We start from the raw sequence: 15,926 nt of genomic DNA, 5'->3' as shown, positions 1-15,926 counted from the left end.
CAAAGTTCATATTTAGAGAGGGTAATCCAGAATTATTTGCAAAGCTTTGTCTTCTCCATGAATCCACGCCAGCTCTCGGGTCCTCCTCCTCCTTAAGTACTGGCCGTCACCATGTTGGAGAGGAGACTGGGCAGCTGGCACTGATGGGGAACTGCACTGTGAAGGGTACAATGGTGAGCTGCTCCGTGAAGGGCGCCACCGTGAGCTTCACCGTCCCGGAAACCACCAAAGAAGGGAAGCTCGAGGCTGCCGGAAGGATCAGGGACATAGCCTCCGCAGAGCCACCGGCCACGCGCAAAGCCAGCGGAAGCGCAGGTCGACACAGGAACTACCAGGGGACAGAAACCTTCAAGAACCTGGAAGTCTTGCCGTCGCCGGAGAAGGGCGTGTGGAGAGTGAGGATGGCGATCAGCTCGGAGCAGCTGGCGGAGATATTATCAGAGCAGGCGAACACGGAGGCCATGATCGAGAGGATGAGGACGTACGCAAGCACGGCTGAGGCAGCGCAGAAGCAACCCAAGAGCAAGAGAGCGGCAGATTGGATGAGTCAACACTGCGAGCATGTGTTTGCCTGTTAGTAGAAGAAGGGCGTTTAAAATTACTTGTTCTGACTGTTAGGTTATCTTTCATGTGCCTGATGAGACTTTGTAGCACTAGTACTTGTTCTTCTTCTTCTTCTTCTTCTGTTCTTGGGCTAATAATCTTAATCTGTTGGTGCTTCGTTTCAAGTAGCATTCCTTGAGGAGATATTGTGTTTCTTTCTGTGCAACCTCACGGATGAATGAAAAATCTTGTTTGATCCTTTCTTTCTTTGACGAAAAAGATATGATTTAATTTGTTAGCTAATGTCTGCTCCGCTTGAAAGCACAAACAACAGGGTAGGTAAAACTACAAACAAAAAGCCGGAAGAGATTTATTTCACCCAAAGCTTTTCATGGGATGTTTCAAGCAACCTAGATAGGTTACTGGATGAGTAGAAGAACATTGCAGATGCCCGATTCTGGATCCTTGCGATCCTTTCACACACAACACACACATATAGTTCACCTGTCTTGCCCCAGGCAGGGAACACGTTGCCACTCTGCACAGGATAGGTGGTCCCCCTCAGGCGCTAAGACCTTCTACTGTACGGGCCCACACTTCAAAAACCCTGCTTCACGTCTTGCCGCGTGGGGGCCGCATGCGATGGAAGGAATGCGACGCGCGGGCGACGCTTGATGTGCTGGAACACGACAGAGGACACGAATGGGAAGTTCCAGGAGCAGAACGTGCCGCGTCCGCGGTTCCTTTCGTGGCGTGAGTCGTTACGTAAACCATAGCCGTTCGTCGATCATGATATGATGCCTGTGATAAATGAATGGAGCGTGGAAGCCTGACGAGAAGACCAGGAGACAGGCAGCCTGGGAAAGGGGCCCACATACAACGAGGAGATACGTGAATCACCAACTTGCGCAGATGCTGGGACCCAATTTCTGATGCTAATCCCCTGCCGCGTGATAAGACTATAGATGGGGGATTCTATTATCCCATATGAAAATATACAACAGCCACTGAGCTCCTCGACAAAACAATAAGAAGACAACAAACTAGAGCTACAGGACACCTGCACTCTTCTTTTGCTCTCACGCCAAATCATATCTTGCGGTAGCAACACCAGCGAAAGATCACTATCAAATTACAGATGAAGTACGATGGCTGACATACGTACGTCATTACAACACACCAACTTCAAGCTCATGAAAGGAAGTTAGCCAAACATCATATTAAGCCTTCACACACTTTTTCGCCACACAAGTTAGTATGATCAGACCAACCACGGGCCTTTTACCTTTGGCCGCCATCAACCACCCACACATCTATGGCAGAGAGAGCATGAGCTTTCTTTCTAAGTGATCAAACCAAACACATTGACATGACATTAACCAGTGAGGATCACGAACATCGATGACAGCCAGCTCTACGTCCTATCTTTAGACCAATGAGACAATGCATAAAACTCTCATCATGTTAACAGCCACCAGCATGCTCAGTTTCCATTTTTTCTTTGTAACCACATTCATATCTGTACAATTCCCGATGGAGGGTGGACATTTGGACAATCAAAATTTGATTATAAAGATACAACTGGACCTAATGGAGAGGAAAGAATTTACTATCGCAACCGAGAATGCTATAGAAGCATATGTTGACATTCTAGAGTGAAGATATCATCAAGTATACCTTCTGGTGGTAAAATGGAGAAAAGAAACATGACAATAGAACTAAGAGGGAAAATTGAAAGAGAGATAAGCTTTCAGCACAATCAGGCATTCGACAACCACTGCTTTTCTCATCCACTTCAATGTAGCATCACTGAGCTATGGTGGTGAACCATGTGCCATCTCCCATCATGAAGCTCGTAGATATTAGTCACATGGAATGGCCCCGAGTCGATGTCAACATAAGCATTCATGGTAACCCAAGCCACGTCACCAAGAATACGAGCTCGTACATCCCGTATCTGGAAATCAATCCCTTGGCCGCCACCTTGGCCCCAGTTGAATAACAATGCCCAGCTGTCAATCACTGCACTGTACCTGTAATGAAGCAAGCGTGAGCACAAAAATCGTTAAGCCACCAGTTGTAAACAAGGAGAAACAAATATATTTTATTTGAAAAAAACTAGTTTCAAATGTTGAATGATGTAAATGGGTTTATCTGCTTCCACTTTCTAGTAGTGCATTTTTTCCCCAGTTCAGATACCCATGTCTTTTGTCAGAAATGCAGTTACAGCGATTATTCAGGCACCTACTTCACAAACACAAGCAGTTGAGCAGCTCATCAGAAAATGACCAGGAAACAAAACCATTAAGTCCAAGGATCTTGTGTTAAGGTAATTTTAGGTGGGAAAGCAGTTACAGTCCCAAATACCTCCAAGAAAGAGCTCATGCATTGAGGAAATTATGCCAGACAAAATTATTCATAATCAAGGAAAATGCAGACCAAATGATAGTACTTTAGGTGGGATAGTACTTTTTGCTAGTAATATGATTAAAAAGGAAACAATACAAACCCATTATAGATTCACAGAAAAACAAAGCCACAACTGTTTGCTAAATTTCAACTTGCCTGTCTTCAGGAAGATATATGAACTATAAATTCTTTTTTATAAACACTGATAACCAGTGATGATCAACTCTGTTTATTAGCCTAGCCTATCACATTGCCCATCACATACACACATGAGCACAGCCAGATTACATGACACCCTTGTTTTTAACCTTCCAAGGAAGTTGTGGAGCAATCTTCATTTCTAATAGATGTCTAGACATACAGAAATAAATTGGTTTAGGTTTAGCACTAGCCATATATGCCTGAACTAAAGACATAAAATATCATCCGACAATGTTCAAAGGGCACATAGCCCATTGTCTCATTGTTGCAAATGGGACTTTGCTCAAATTTCTACCACAAAAACAACAAAGCCGTAAGTCCCAACTATTTAGGATCGGCTACATGGGTCTTTTATCATTATTGAGACCGGTAAAAAATCATATATCTAGTTAAGTTCAAAGTATTTAAATCTTTATATATAATTTATATTAAGGTCTTTTTAGGTTTTCCTTTACATCTTCTTGTCCCAGTAACATTAATTATTTCGTCTCTCTTAATTATTGCATCCGGAGATCTCCACAGCACATATCCAAACTATCTTAAGTAATTTTCTCTTATCTTATCCTCTATCGAAGCGATATTTAATTGTTCACAAATAAAAATATTTCTTTTTCTATCTTTCCTAGTAATTCTATATATCCATATTAACATTCTCATCTCGATAATATAAAACTTTTTTATATGTTTTTTCTTAACAACCCAACATTCAAATTCCTAATGAACACAATAGATAGACTATTGTATTATCCAAAGAAGCTCTGTAGTTGACCTCATATAGGATATAATTAGAAGATATTCAAGATTATATTTTTTAGCTTGATGAGAAAGTCTAACTATTGTTTTTTTTCCTTTATAGAGCAACCAAATTACATATAATTAAAGACCCAACAAAACAGAAGTGCTCAAAGTTATTTAAGGGGACCTCATCAACTTATTGCTAGAATATAAAAAAATTGATGGTGTTTAAACAAAATTATAGAACCCTTCAAAGGAACATAGCCTGAACAGATTTAGACAACACTAACAAAAATATCCTTAAAAAATAAATGCTAAAATAAAAAAGGAATTGAATGGTACTTGATAATAAATAAGATGATAAGTGCTAGTTAATGTGAAAATAAAAACATACAGAAGAGATCCTGCCTAAGATTTTACAAGAAAGATAACATGAACTAAAAATTTTCACTATTTTGAATTAGCAACAAAGTATGAATATTCAGGTATAATTTGAAGTAGAAAGAGTACAACCAACAATCAGAACTACTGAGAACCACAAATTAAAAAGTAAAGATGCACAACATTAATAATGTCAGTCCTACAAGGTCCTCCGCCCTTCAACCAAGTATCTTTAGTTGCTACAATCTTATAAGCAAGATCTCTGTCATGCTGGTATTCACAACTAAATTCATCAAAATCTCAGTGTATCACCATTACTGGAAAATCCAAAAAATAGACAAGTTCCACAACCTTTACCAATATACTAATGGCCACATTAAGGTATGCAATTAACAACATTCTTTAACACTGCAAAATTTCGATTAGAACAAAAAAGACAAAAAGCCATCATTAAGTGAGTAAAACATTACAACCATCACAAATATCAAGGTAGTTATGCATGAAAAAATTTATCCATTTTTTGAAAGATGCAGGCCGATAGTACATTGCATGTCAGAGTGGGTACAAGGGGGTTTAAGCAAAAGTGGTACAATGTGATGGCACTCCAAACTTTCAATTATAGTCCACTATATGTCTAAAACTCAGTCTCAGATGTTGGGCAGGACCATCATTCAATGTCATCAAGAATATTTCTTCTACCACGAAAGGAATGAATGTCACCTAAAATTAGGAAACAATAACTTTTTAACAGATACTTGTCCTAGACATTCCCACCACAAGAATCTATAACCGACATATCCTAAGAAGGACCAGATGCATGAAAAGGCAGCATCACTTAGCTTTAAATTATATATGTGGATGCTAAATTTCAAAAAAATGCAAAATAATATCTTCACTTATGAATCATTAGGAAACAAAGGACATATAAATCACCTATATGTAAGAGTCTAGATGATGTTAAACATGGTTGTGCATTATCTGTAGCAAATCTTAGGAATACTCAGCACAACTGCTACTGTGGTCAGATCACAAAAGCCCCCAGTAAGCAGAATTAAAGATACAAGGCTCAAGCATACTGCGATCAAGCTGAGTATTAAGTTTAACTTGAAACAAGCATAAATGCACGAGGCTCCCATCAATACAAGATTTGGGGAGAATTAATGTATGCCGCTTTACCCATGTAAACAGAAAGACTGCTCTCTGACCTAAACCTTGGTAACACAGGTTGCAAAGCAGGCTAAGCAGCAATGTGGCTATTATTTTGGAACAAAAAGAAGGAAAATTCAGTTACATATAAAAGATCACTAATAGCATCTTCAACAGAAAAGAAGAAAACATAATCAAAGTTGCCAGAGGTAAAAAAATTCAAGAAAGTGACAAGTGTGTCATATTCTGATTTAGCCATGAGTTTTTCCAGAATAACAAATTTAACAAAATTAAGGTTAATGGCATACCCTGTGAATAACTCCCCAGATGCATGTATACATTTTACATAGTCAGCATTAAGCCAAAATCTACTCATTGCTGGAAGTGACCTTTCTCTGATTATATTATAGAATTCTGCATTGACATTGACAATGGCTTTGGTGGCAGCATAGTAAGCTTTCCATCCGTTGCTTGGGTTAACAGTGTCCTGTTCCACTGTGAAGTCCTACGCAAGAAAACACATTATTAGTATAGAGAGCAAATTGTAGACACTAACAGCATCCAAATGCTAAACAAAGCATAGGCCACTATAGTTTATACAGTCCAACCAATTTAAACCAACACAATTGACTACTCCTAGAAATTCCATCCAAACGTGAATCGAGGTGCAACGAGTATGGCGAAGGAACATTTATGGAAGAAATTATTGGCATGAAATTGTTGAGATACAGAAAAGGAACCGAAACAATGTATAACCATATTTGATGTACATAATACAGATATGAATAGGATAACATACAGAAAAAAAAAAGAAAATATAAGATGAACAGTTATGTTCAGATGCAAGCAACTAATACATATGTTAAAAAGGCTTTAACAAGATGTACCTTACAGACACACTATGATGAAAAGCATGCAAGCTTAAATTTTAGGAACTAATTTAGTATTAACAATAACATTTCTTGGAGAGGAGGGCTCCTAAATGAAGGTCAAAGAAAACAGCAGACCTAGGAGAAATCAAGGTATGTGCCTAAAAGAATTTGTCAATTGCCTCACTGTATTAGTACTTTCAATAATTTCCTGTTATTTGAAAATCTGGATATTTTGACATCCAGAAAATGAAACAAGTCAATCCATGCCCATAATCCTTTGGGAGTTTAGAATAGCAAAACCCAGAACAGGGTATACACATGTGAGATATATACATTTTATAACCATATCATGCTCCAATTAGATAATGGAAACAGATTAGAAAATATCCATTTCAACCTAATCACAAGTAAAAATGCATGATCATTAAAAGTGATTTTGTGTAATCAGCATTGCTCCAAGCGTCAGCATCAAGATAACATGTGACATCCAACATCAAGCAAATAGGTTCCGATGGCCCAAGTACAACTTCTCATCTCATGAAACCACCTTGAAAATAATCCTCATAAGCTATGTTTAAAAACAACAACCCATATTTTTAAACACTTCTAAATGTAGCCATAATGGGATTTTAAAGACCAACTTGCTGTCTCCCAACGACTGATACAATCATTTACAAAAATCAGAATTGTCTGTGTATCAGATTGATGTCACCTGTCTGTGCAGATTAACCACTCCCCAAAATAGTTACCACCAATGGGAAAAAAAACAAAGCAGTTCTTACAGGTTCTCTTTTACTACATATGTCCTTAGGCCAACATCACAGTCTCCTTAATGGGTTTGCTTTTGAATTTGTACTTCTATAGTGAAAAAATATTCATTATTCTTCTCTATTTTTCTTTCTTGTAATATATCACCAATAGGAGGTTTGTCATGCTGTGGTATACCGCCCAGTACGGGCGATGCACACTGATCCGATAAGGGACTAGTATGCGGACCACCCTGTACCGGGTGGTATATGCTAAATGCCCCCGTGTCGCCTGGTACAAGGTTCGTGCCAGTCAAAACAATCAAAATCCAACCGTTACCGACCTGTACCAATAGATAACGATCAAATTTCGATTGTTACCGACAAACTTGCATAGACTTAGCAAGAATTGCCTAAGTCGTGAGGCACTCTTGTGTTATCCGTCCGCAAAGGATCAACCTAGTTGCAACATTGTTTAGATCCCCAATGACCTATAAAAGAGCAAATTGATTAGTTCCGAAAACGAGCGAAGGACAAGTCCCGACATTTTGCAAAGATGACAGTTTTATAAGCAATTCAACAAACACTTGGCATGCAAGAGAGAAAAGAGAGAGGAGAAAACAAGGACTTTAGAAGGCAAACGAATAATAGCAAGTCCCAAACAACTACTCATTGGGTGTCAAGCACGTTAGCCAGTTCCCGTAGGCTTTACGTGCAAAATTGTAAATCCAATGAACACCGAACACTACCCCAAAACCCTATCCAACCCTATTCCAATCGGGTGGTTCTAGGGTGTTGAGATGGCTAACATTTCACATTGCAATGCAGCTTGTAAAAAACAAGCCATGAAACGCAAAAATAGGGTCATTCTATAATAATTTTGCCCATTCTGGTGAGCGATTGCTCTGCAGTCCTACAAACTGTTCCTGCTCACAGTTTTTAAACAAAAACAAGACAAAACATGCTATCAAACATATTTACAAGCAAACAAAAACAATGAACGATCCGTAGACAAAGGTGTTGCGGATGCGCAACAACCATCCGTGACATTCTCCCCCAATTAAACTGTCGATGCCCTCATCGACACTTGCAAGTGAGCTTTGATGACTGCTTCTTCATGTCGCAAAGCGTCTTCAACTGCCAATTGGCTTCTATTTGGGGAAGCTTTCGCCACTTCAGCAAGTACTCGATCTGCTCTGCTCCGTTGTGTAGCTATGTCTTGTGATCCGCTAAAATGACTTCAACTCGCTTTTTATAGGAGGCTATGGTGGGGGATAGTCGAGTTAGAGTACTTCAGAAAGCATCTTACGGATCTGAGTAGTAGGCTTTCAAGTTGCTCACGTGGAAGACATTGTGAATTTTAAGCCACACTGGCAACTGCAGCTTGTAGGAAACATTGCATACCCTATTGATAATTGGGAAGGGCCCTTCATAGTTGTGCATCAATCCCTTGTGCACTTTATGCCTAAAGAACTAAAGTGATGCTAGTTGGAGCTTAAACTCTTGTTATCGCCTTCCAAATCTACCTACTTTAAACGCCAAATAGTTGTGCATCAACTCCAACGCCAAATCGTCGACTTTAAACTCTTGTTATCGCCTTCCAAATCTACCTACTTCTTCATTATTTTGGCTACCTTCTCCAAGTAAGATCAGGAAATATCTATGTTTCAATGTCATTCCTTTGCAAAGTGATATGCTAATGGGCTTCTCCCAGTATAACCAATCGCCAAAGTGTGAGGAGTTGACGACTGCTATCCAATATTGATCTTGAATGAGCTCTTGTTAGATGCAGAGCTCCATTGCAAATTATAGGAGAATTGGGCTATGTCCAACTTCACATAATCCCGTTAATTATTACTCACGTCTTGCCAAAAATATTACTCAAGGAGCGAATTTATTCTTTTCGTTTGGCCATTCGTCTAGGAGTGGAGACTTGTGGAGAAGTATAACTTAGATCTTAAAATTTTGAATAGTTCAATCCAGAACCACCCCAAGAATCACACATCTCGATCGCTGATAATATTGTGCGAAACTCCCATATACTTAACCACATATCAACTTGGTTGCCTCCTCTGCTGAGCAGTGTAGAGGTGCAACAATGAATGTTGCATACTTTAATAAAAGATCAACCACCACGAATATCGATCCAAGTCCCCCTACCATCGGTAAGCTTGATATGGAGTTTAAGGAAATGTTCTCTCATGGCCTTTCTAGTACAAGCAACAACTCCAAAAGTCTCATCGGCTTCCATTACTCTACCTTATCTTGTTGGCAAGTAAGGCACATCCGAATATATTCCTCTATATCAATCCCTATCTTCAGCCAATAGAAGACCCTCTCTACGAGAGCCAATGTTCAATGAATACCCGAATGTCCTGCCCAAAGAGAATTGTGACACTCTCTCAAAAGTTCACACATCAAATTGTCCACTATAGGAACATTAACTCTATTCCCTTTGGTGTAGACGAGTCCTTCTTGGACCCAAAATCATCGTTGCTTACATTTTTTGATCAGTTGCATCAGGGTTACTGCTTGGGGATTACTGTACAATTCATCCTTAATTATCAAAAGGAAGTTGGAGTGCAGTTGACTTGCTTGGCCTCCGCCTTCCAATTGTATGGCATTCACCAACCTCACTTTCTTAATGCATCGACCACGACATTTGCTCTTCCGGACTTATACTCTATTGTCATATCAAAGTCAAGAAGTCCTATCATTGTGCTTGCTTTAGGGAGAGCAATTTTTTTAGTATAGAAGTAACCCAGTGGGATATTATCCGTCCTTAGCACAAATCGCATTCCGAGAAGGTAGTGCCACCATACTAGTAGATAGTAAATTATCGTTGTCATCTCCTTGTGCATTGGATACCATCGCTCAATCTCATTGAGCTTGCTGCTCTCATTGGCCATCGGGCGACCCTCCTGCATAAGTGTTCCCATAATAGCAAAGTCCGAAGCATCCGTATGAACTTCGAAAAGCTTCTTATAGTCTGGCAATTTAAATACTAATTCTTTTAACACAACAACGTTTAGGTCTTAGAATGTCACTTCCCATTTGTCTAACCATCACCAAGGCTGCTCCTCCAGCAACTCCGTTAGTGGAGTTGCACGCTTCGAGTACCCAGCTATGAAGCGTCGATAATAGTTGACGAAACCAAGGAAGGATCTCAGCTCTGATACCTTCTTTGGTGTTCGCCACTCCACCACAACCTGCACCTTCATTTTATCCATCCAAATGGATCCTCCGCTGATTCAATGCCCTAAAAGGAAAATCTTCATCTGGACGTCTGGACAAAGTAGCACTTCTCCCTTTTCATGAATAATGTGTTCTCCTTGAGAATCTTGAAAATTGTTCGAGAGTGTTTGTGTGACCGAAGCATTGGCTATAGACAATGATATCATCTAAGTAAATGACTACAAACTTGTCCGGATACTCTTTGAACAATTGATTCATAAGAGTGCTTATGTGGCCGGAGCATTGGTTAAGCCGAAAGGTATCACCAAGAACTCAAACGCTCTATACCTGGTCACACAGGTAGTCTTCACTTTGTTGCCTTCAGCTATGCGCGCCTGCCAGTACCCTAACCAAAGATCAAGTTTGAAGAAATACTTTGCCTTACCCAATAGGTCGAACAAGTCTATTATAAGCAAAATGGGATACTTGTTCTTCACTGTCACCTTGTTTAGGGCACGATAGTCAATGCCTAATCCGAGGCACCGCCATCATGTTTGTGCTTCTGCTCCACGTGTCGATTTTGATAGAGACCTCCCTTTGCCAACCCAGAGATTTGCTTAGCCTCTGAGTTCACATACATCATCCGACTTGGATCTTCTCTAGGTTCAACCCGAGTCGCCTTGCTTCTCGGTTGGTAATGAAATTGTGGATAGCACCCGTGTCCACTATCATACAAGTTGTTTGGTTATTTAGCTTGATATCCACGTACATTGGCTCCCTGCTTTTTATTGCTTCATCTTCATGTTCACCCCCCCCCACTTGACCCTGCAACGCGTTCAACAAACATATTGCTCTCATCCAAGGTCCTTACGACTCCTCATCGTTGCTATTGAATCCCGAACAACTCGAACTAAGGACGACGACCTTGCTTTTATCCAATCTGGCGAGATGAATTGATATTGTCAACGTATTTAGTGCTTGCTTTTGTGGGCACTTCCTCACTATGTGCGATCCTCTGCACAAAAGACATCCGTCAGTTTTTGGGACCTTACATTTTGAACTCGATCCTTTGTAGGAACTCTTTTTTCTTTTCCTCGATTGCAGACTCCTTCCCTCGGGGATACTTAGACGAGCGATTTCCCAAAGATCGTTTCTTCTTCCCCGAGTCATTCGAAGAAACAAAGTCGATGAGCCTTTCTACAACTGCAATTGCCTTGACCAAATCGTTAGCAATCCTTCAATGCAGTTCCTATTGTGCCCATAACTTCAAGCCATTGAGGAGGCTACCTAGCTTGTCCTTCTCAAACATGTCTTGTATGTCTAGCATCAGTGCTAATAACTGCTTTACGTAGTCCCAAATGGAAGTGCTTTGGCGAAGTAGTCTCAGCAACATTCTTGCAACAAACTCAATGTTCTCATGTAAGAATTGAGTTTTAAACTCTCACTTCAAGTCTTCCTATGTGTCCACTCAACACAGAGCTTGTTGGATCTCTTCCCAACGTGTTCGCCACTAAAATTTTGTATCCCCATTCAGATACACGATTACTATTGAAACTTTGGTTTCTTTATAATCAAGCCTCAAATCTTGAAAGTATTGTTACATGTCGAATACGAAAATTCTCGAGCTCCTTCTCATCCCTAGCACCCTCGTAGCAATGTGAGTCAAGTACCGTTGCCCATATAGGATAATTTCAATTTGTCAACCATATAGTTGGATTCTTGAAAATTTTGTTGTTGTTGGTTCAACTGGTTTGAACTCTAACTTAGAAGTTTGGTCATTCTTGGACTTGCTGCATAGAAAAAGTTCTTTGAACACATTTGCTGACAGATACCTTGATGAATGGAATTTTTAGGTTAATTTTAAAGATTAAATCATTTAAAAAAAAATTATCCATGGTTTAGAAGGGAACTACAAATCTATAGAAGTTGAAGTTGTTCTTCATAATAAAAACATAAAGTTTAACTGTGTTCATAAGATCTATTCCTTCTATGATTTTGGACCATTAAAACTGAATAAATTATTAATGACATTTGTTTTTTGAGAATTCCTTTATGATTAGTCAATGATTTAATGAAATATATCTTAACACAATAACAGCATGGCTCACTACGAATGTGCCTAGCAGTTGGAATTATGTGTCAGGGTTCATGAATTTAGTTATTCCAATTTAAAACAATGACATACCATAAATTTCTATACATTATTGTTTCCCTTTTGAGGGCGGACCTTAGTACAATGGTAATTGATATTTTACAACCTATATAACTAGGGTCCGAATAAAAAATAAACTCTTCATTTATAGAGATGTGTCAGGGTTCATGAATTTAGTTATTCCAATTTAAAACAATGACATAACATAAATTTCTATATATTATTGTTTCCCTTTTGAGGGTGGACCTTAGTACAATGGAAATTGATATTTTACAACCTAGATAACTAGGGTCCGAATCAGAAATAATCTCTTCATTTATAGAGGGAAGACCACGCACGTTGATCACCCCCAAATCCCACATTGATAGAAACCTTGTCCGCCAGGTTCACACCCTTTTTAGTTGAATGCAATTCAGTCAGGCTGGATGGTCTGTTTTCTTCGGAGAAGAGCATATTATTTTTGCAGCAAGCACCTATGCTCCTCTTTTACAGAATCACTTTCTCCCCTTCCTTCTCCTTAATCCTCAACTTTTCACATCAAATTTGTGTCCTAAAAACAGTCTAGCACCTGAATTTAATTGAGAAGTATTCAAGAGAATAACATTAATCAAATAGGCATTCCGGCATCTGAACATGCTAAAAGAACAAAAGCAATACTACTAACAAATCTATATCATTAGCACTTAAAAAGTTGGTCAGTAACAACGAAGAGATCATCTCCTGTGAACTAGTTTTAAGTCTATCACATATAATTCACAGTGAAGATATACAAACATTGCTCTGCTTACTATCGCCAATGTTGCACTAATTAGATTCCATACAAAACTAGGGTCGTCATGGATGTGATGCAGGTATATCTGTCTCCACGATAATTATCATAGAGCAATCCTTGATCAACTAAAGTTTGTCATGCCACAAGAAAAAGATATATCTTATTTTTTTGTTTCAACTTATTAAGAAAGAACCAAAAAATGGTTCCCCTAAATTCTCAACTGATCATTAATCTCCCGCTTCTGAATCAAACTTATTCAAGAATCAAGAATTTTCCCTGAGTTGGTGCCTCACTAGCGATAGAAATGACAATTCGACCGATCATCATTGTACATGTATTTTCATGAAACCACATCTGTGCTTCGATTTGATGTGTAAAGTCGTGTTCAGATTTCACAAATAGAGGTTTCTATAAATTTAGAATCTCCTGGGAAAGGGACAATCGTAGAGGAGCAATGCTACCAGAAATTAACATCAGGTGACTGAGATTGCACGACTACAACAATATCAAACAACTCCTGACACTTGCAGTAACCCTCGCATGTAGGAAACAGCGTCAATCGGAGCAACTGTCCATATGAAGAAAGAGGCGGCGGGAGGGGATACCTTGTGGTAGAGTGCTTTCCACGCGCCATCGTCATTTGCAGCCCTCCTCATCGCAGAGTTAGTCATCGAGAGGCGGCAAAGGCTGGTATAGTCGAGGTAACTGAGCGCGTGTGTGGTGATCTCCGGCACCAGCTGCTCCATCATCGACCCGCCGGCCTGCCGCTCCACCGTGCCGACCTTGTTATCCCTCACCGCCATATCCCCGTCGCCGCTGCGGGCGTCGCAATCCCCACCACCAGTACTCCCGGCAACCCCGCAGGAACAAGAGCAGCCGCAGAGCTTCTTCCTCCTGGGCCTCCGGAAGGCCCCTTCGGCGTTCGATCGGAGGGCCCAGAGGGCGTAGATGCAGCACAGGGCGGTGGCTCCGGCGGCGATCAACAGGGAGCAGGAGGAGAAAGGAGAGGGTTCGTCCATCCAAAGCACTCCCGAGGCGAGGGCGGCATCAAACCCTAGACCGAAGGCCGCATCACGAGGGAGGAGGAGAACGACAACGAAATAATAGGATGAGATCTAGGGCTCGATCGATACTCCTTGCTTCGATCGCCTTGGGTTTTAAGACAACACAATGCTCGAGCGCGCTCTAACAAACCAAGAAAACAGAAAGAAAAGAAAAACCCATCTGTTTATCCATTTTTCACAGAACTTTTAATCCGCCAGGCACTGCCGAGGGAGTTAGTCATGGCATCCGTTACTCGCGTCACCTCACCGGGAGTGCTTGGAACGCTTCGACTTTACGTGCTAATAACCCGCATACTACTACTTACGAAGCGGTCGGCTCATCTGCCGTCCATGAGTCGAACAAAGAGGCCATCCAACGGACACGAGAACATCACGTGGCAAGATGACCGCGTACTGTCGATGTGGAGATGTTTGGTGGCAGCTGACGAACGCAGAGTCCAGTCAGTTCATCCACGAGTCAAAGTTGCAGAGCCGGTCTCGTAATAAATAACGAGTCAGCCACTGTATTGCTGGCCATGTTGGGATATGTTTCATAGCTTCGCTAGCTTCATTATTTTTTTGCAAGGTAGAGAGGAAGGCGTGAAGGCATATTCGAACTCGGACCCGAATAATTGTTCCGATGAACGAGTCACATTCGAATTTGATCAGAACTTCTAACCCGGACGGATCGCTTCGCCTAATGTAGAATTGCAGCCAATGTTGGTTGGAAAATAGATCGGTCGAATCCGCGTACCACTCATAAGTTAATTAGATATCTATTCCCATCCTACTATCAGTATTTTTTATTAATCTAATGCAAAATGCAAACTAATGAAAATAATTATATTATGAGATTTTGAAACATCCTACGATAAATAATTTAGGTATTCTTAGGCTACTTATTTATTTTACACTTAACTAGAACAATATAGTTACTAGAGAGCTTAATATACATATGTATAAAGATAGAAATAATTTTTTTCAACGTGTTTAATCTAAAATTCAAATTTACTCATGTAAATATATATATATATATATATATATATATATATATATATTCACACGATAGCCTAGTAATTGATATTTGATTTTTTTTACCTTAGATTAATAGTTTGAATTATTATTATTTTATTGATAATTGATAGGAAATATATTGATGGACAATTATCATCTGACACCTATCACCACGTGGAGGGTGGCATGAAAAGAGAATATCTCAATCACTCTCCATCTATCCGCCCTTGTGGACAATAGTCCAAGTAGGTTGTTCGGGCTTGTCTCTCCCTTGTCGCCCACGTAAACAAAATATCAAAGGGGGACATTGGGACAGTTACGAGCTATCCGCCTAAAAATAAGTATAAAAGCTAACTCCCAACGTCATATCAAGGGACTCTCTTTAAAAAAAGAAAAAAAAAAACTCATACCCCAAAAAAGATCTCGAACTAACATGAATATTGAAGGTTCCAAGTTGAGAACTTCTCTCAACATCAATCTTAGTGTAAGTAGCACTTCGGAAGCTCGATCCCCATATCGAAGCCTCCTTAGAGCCACTTAGGACACTCCTGCATCTTCGGGTTTGGACAACTTTAGTTTGACTTAAACATCGACTACGAAATCCCCTACTAGGAAGGAAGTTTTGATGTCGTAGGAACGTTCACCCGTCAATCCACTCAACGAATGCTCCGGCAATGAGGCCTCGCCTCCAACCTACAATATTTTTACTCAGTGGTAACAACTACCATCCTTCCCACA

At 40.1% G+C, this 15,926-nt stretch overlaps 1 protein-coding gene across 1 annotated transcript; it reads right to left on the bottom strand.

Moving 5' to 3' along the window:
- Positions 1-2,005: 2,005 nt before the first annotated feature.
- Positions 2,006-14,393, bottom strand: LOC135679481 (F-box protein SKIP8-like). The gene is made up of 3 exons (XM_065193282.1): positions 13,737-14,393; positions 5,724-5,920; positions 2,006-2,576 (listed from the first exon to the last, which is right to left on the bottom strand). Exons 1-3 carry the CDS (start codon positions 14,148-14,150, stop codon positions 2,339-2,341), a joined length of 849 nt encoding a protein of 282 aa, XP_065049354.1. The 5' UTR covers positions 14,151-14,393; the 3' UTR covers positions 2,006-2,338.
- Between the last annotated feature and the right edge of the window lie 1,533 nt (positions 14,394-15,926).

This window comes from Musa acuminata, chromosome BXJ1-7 (assembly GCF_036884655.1).
Source record: "Musa acuminata AAA Group cultivar baxijiao chromosome BXJ1-7, Cavendish_Baxijiao_AAA, whole genome shotgun sequence".
Taxonomy (NCBI): domain Eukaryota; kingdom Viridiplantae; phylum Streptophyta; class Magnoliopsida; order Zingiberales; family Musaceae; genus Musa; species Musa acuminata.
This window is presented reverse-complemented; position numbering and strand designations above follow the sequence as displayed.

What these genes read in the sequence shown, in the direction of transcription:
- LOC135679481 (XM_065193282.1), bottom strand. Translation starts at nt 14,150, where the DNA reads ATGGACGAACCCTCTCCTTTCTCCTCCTGCTCCCTGTTGATCGCCGCC. An exon ending in GGAAAGCACTCTACCACAAG is followed by an intron (nt 5,921 to 13,736) that starts GTATCCCCTCCC and finishes TTTCTTGCGTAG; the next exon opens with GACTTCACAGTGGAACAGGA. An exon ending in TCTGGGGAGTTATTCACAGG is followed by an intron (nt 2,577 to 5,723) that starts GTATGCCATTAA and finishes GCTTCATTACAG; the next exon opens with GTACAGTGCAGTGATTGACA.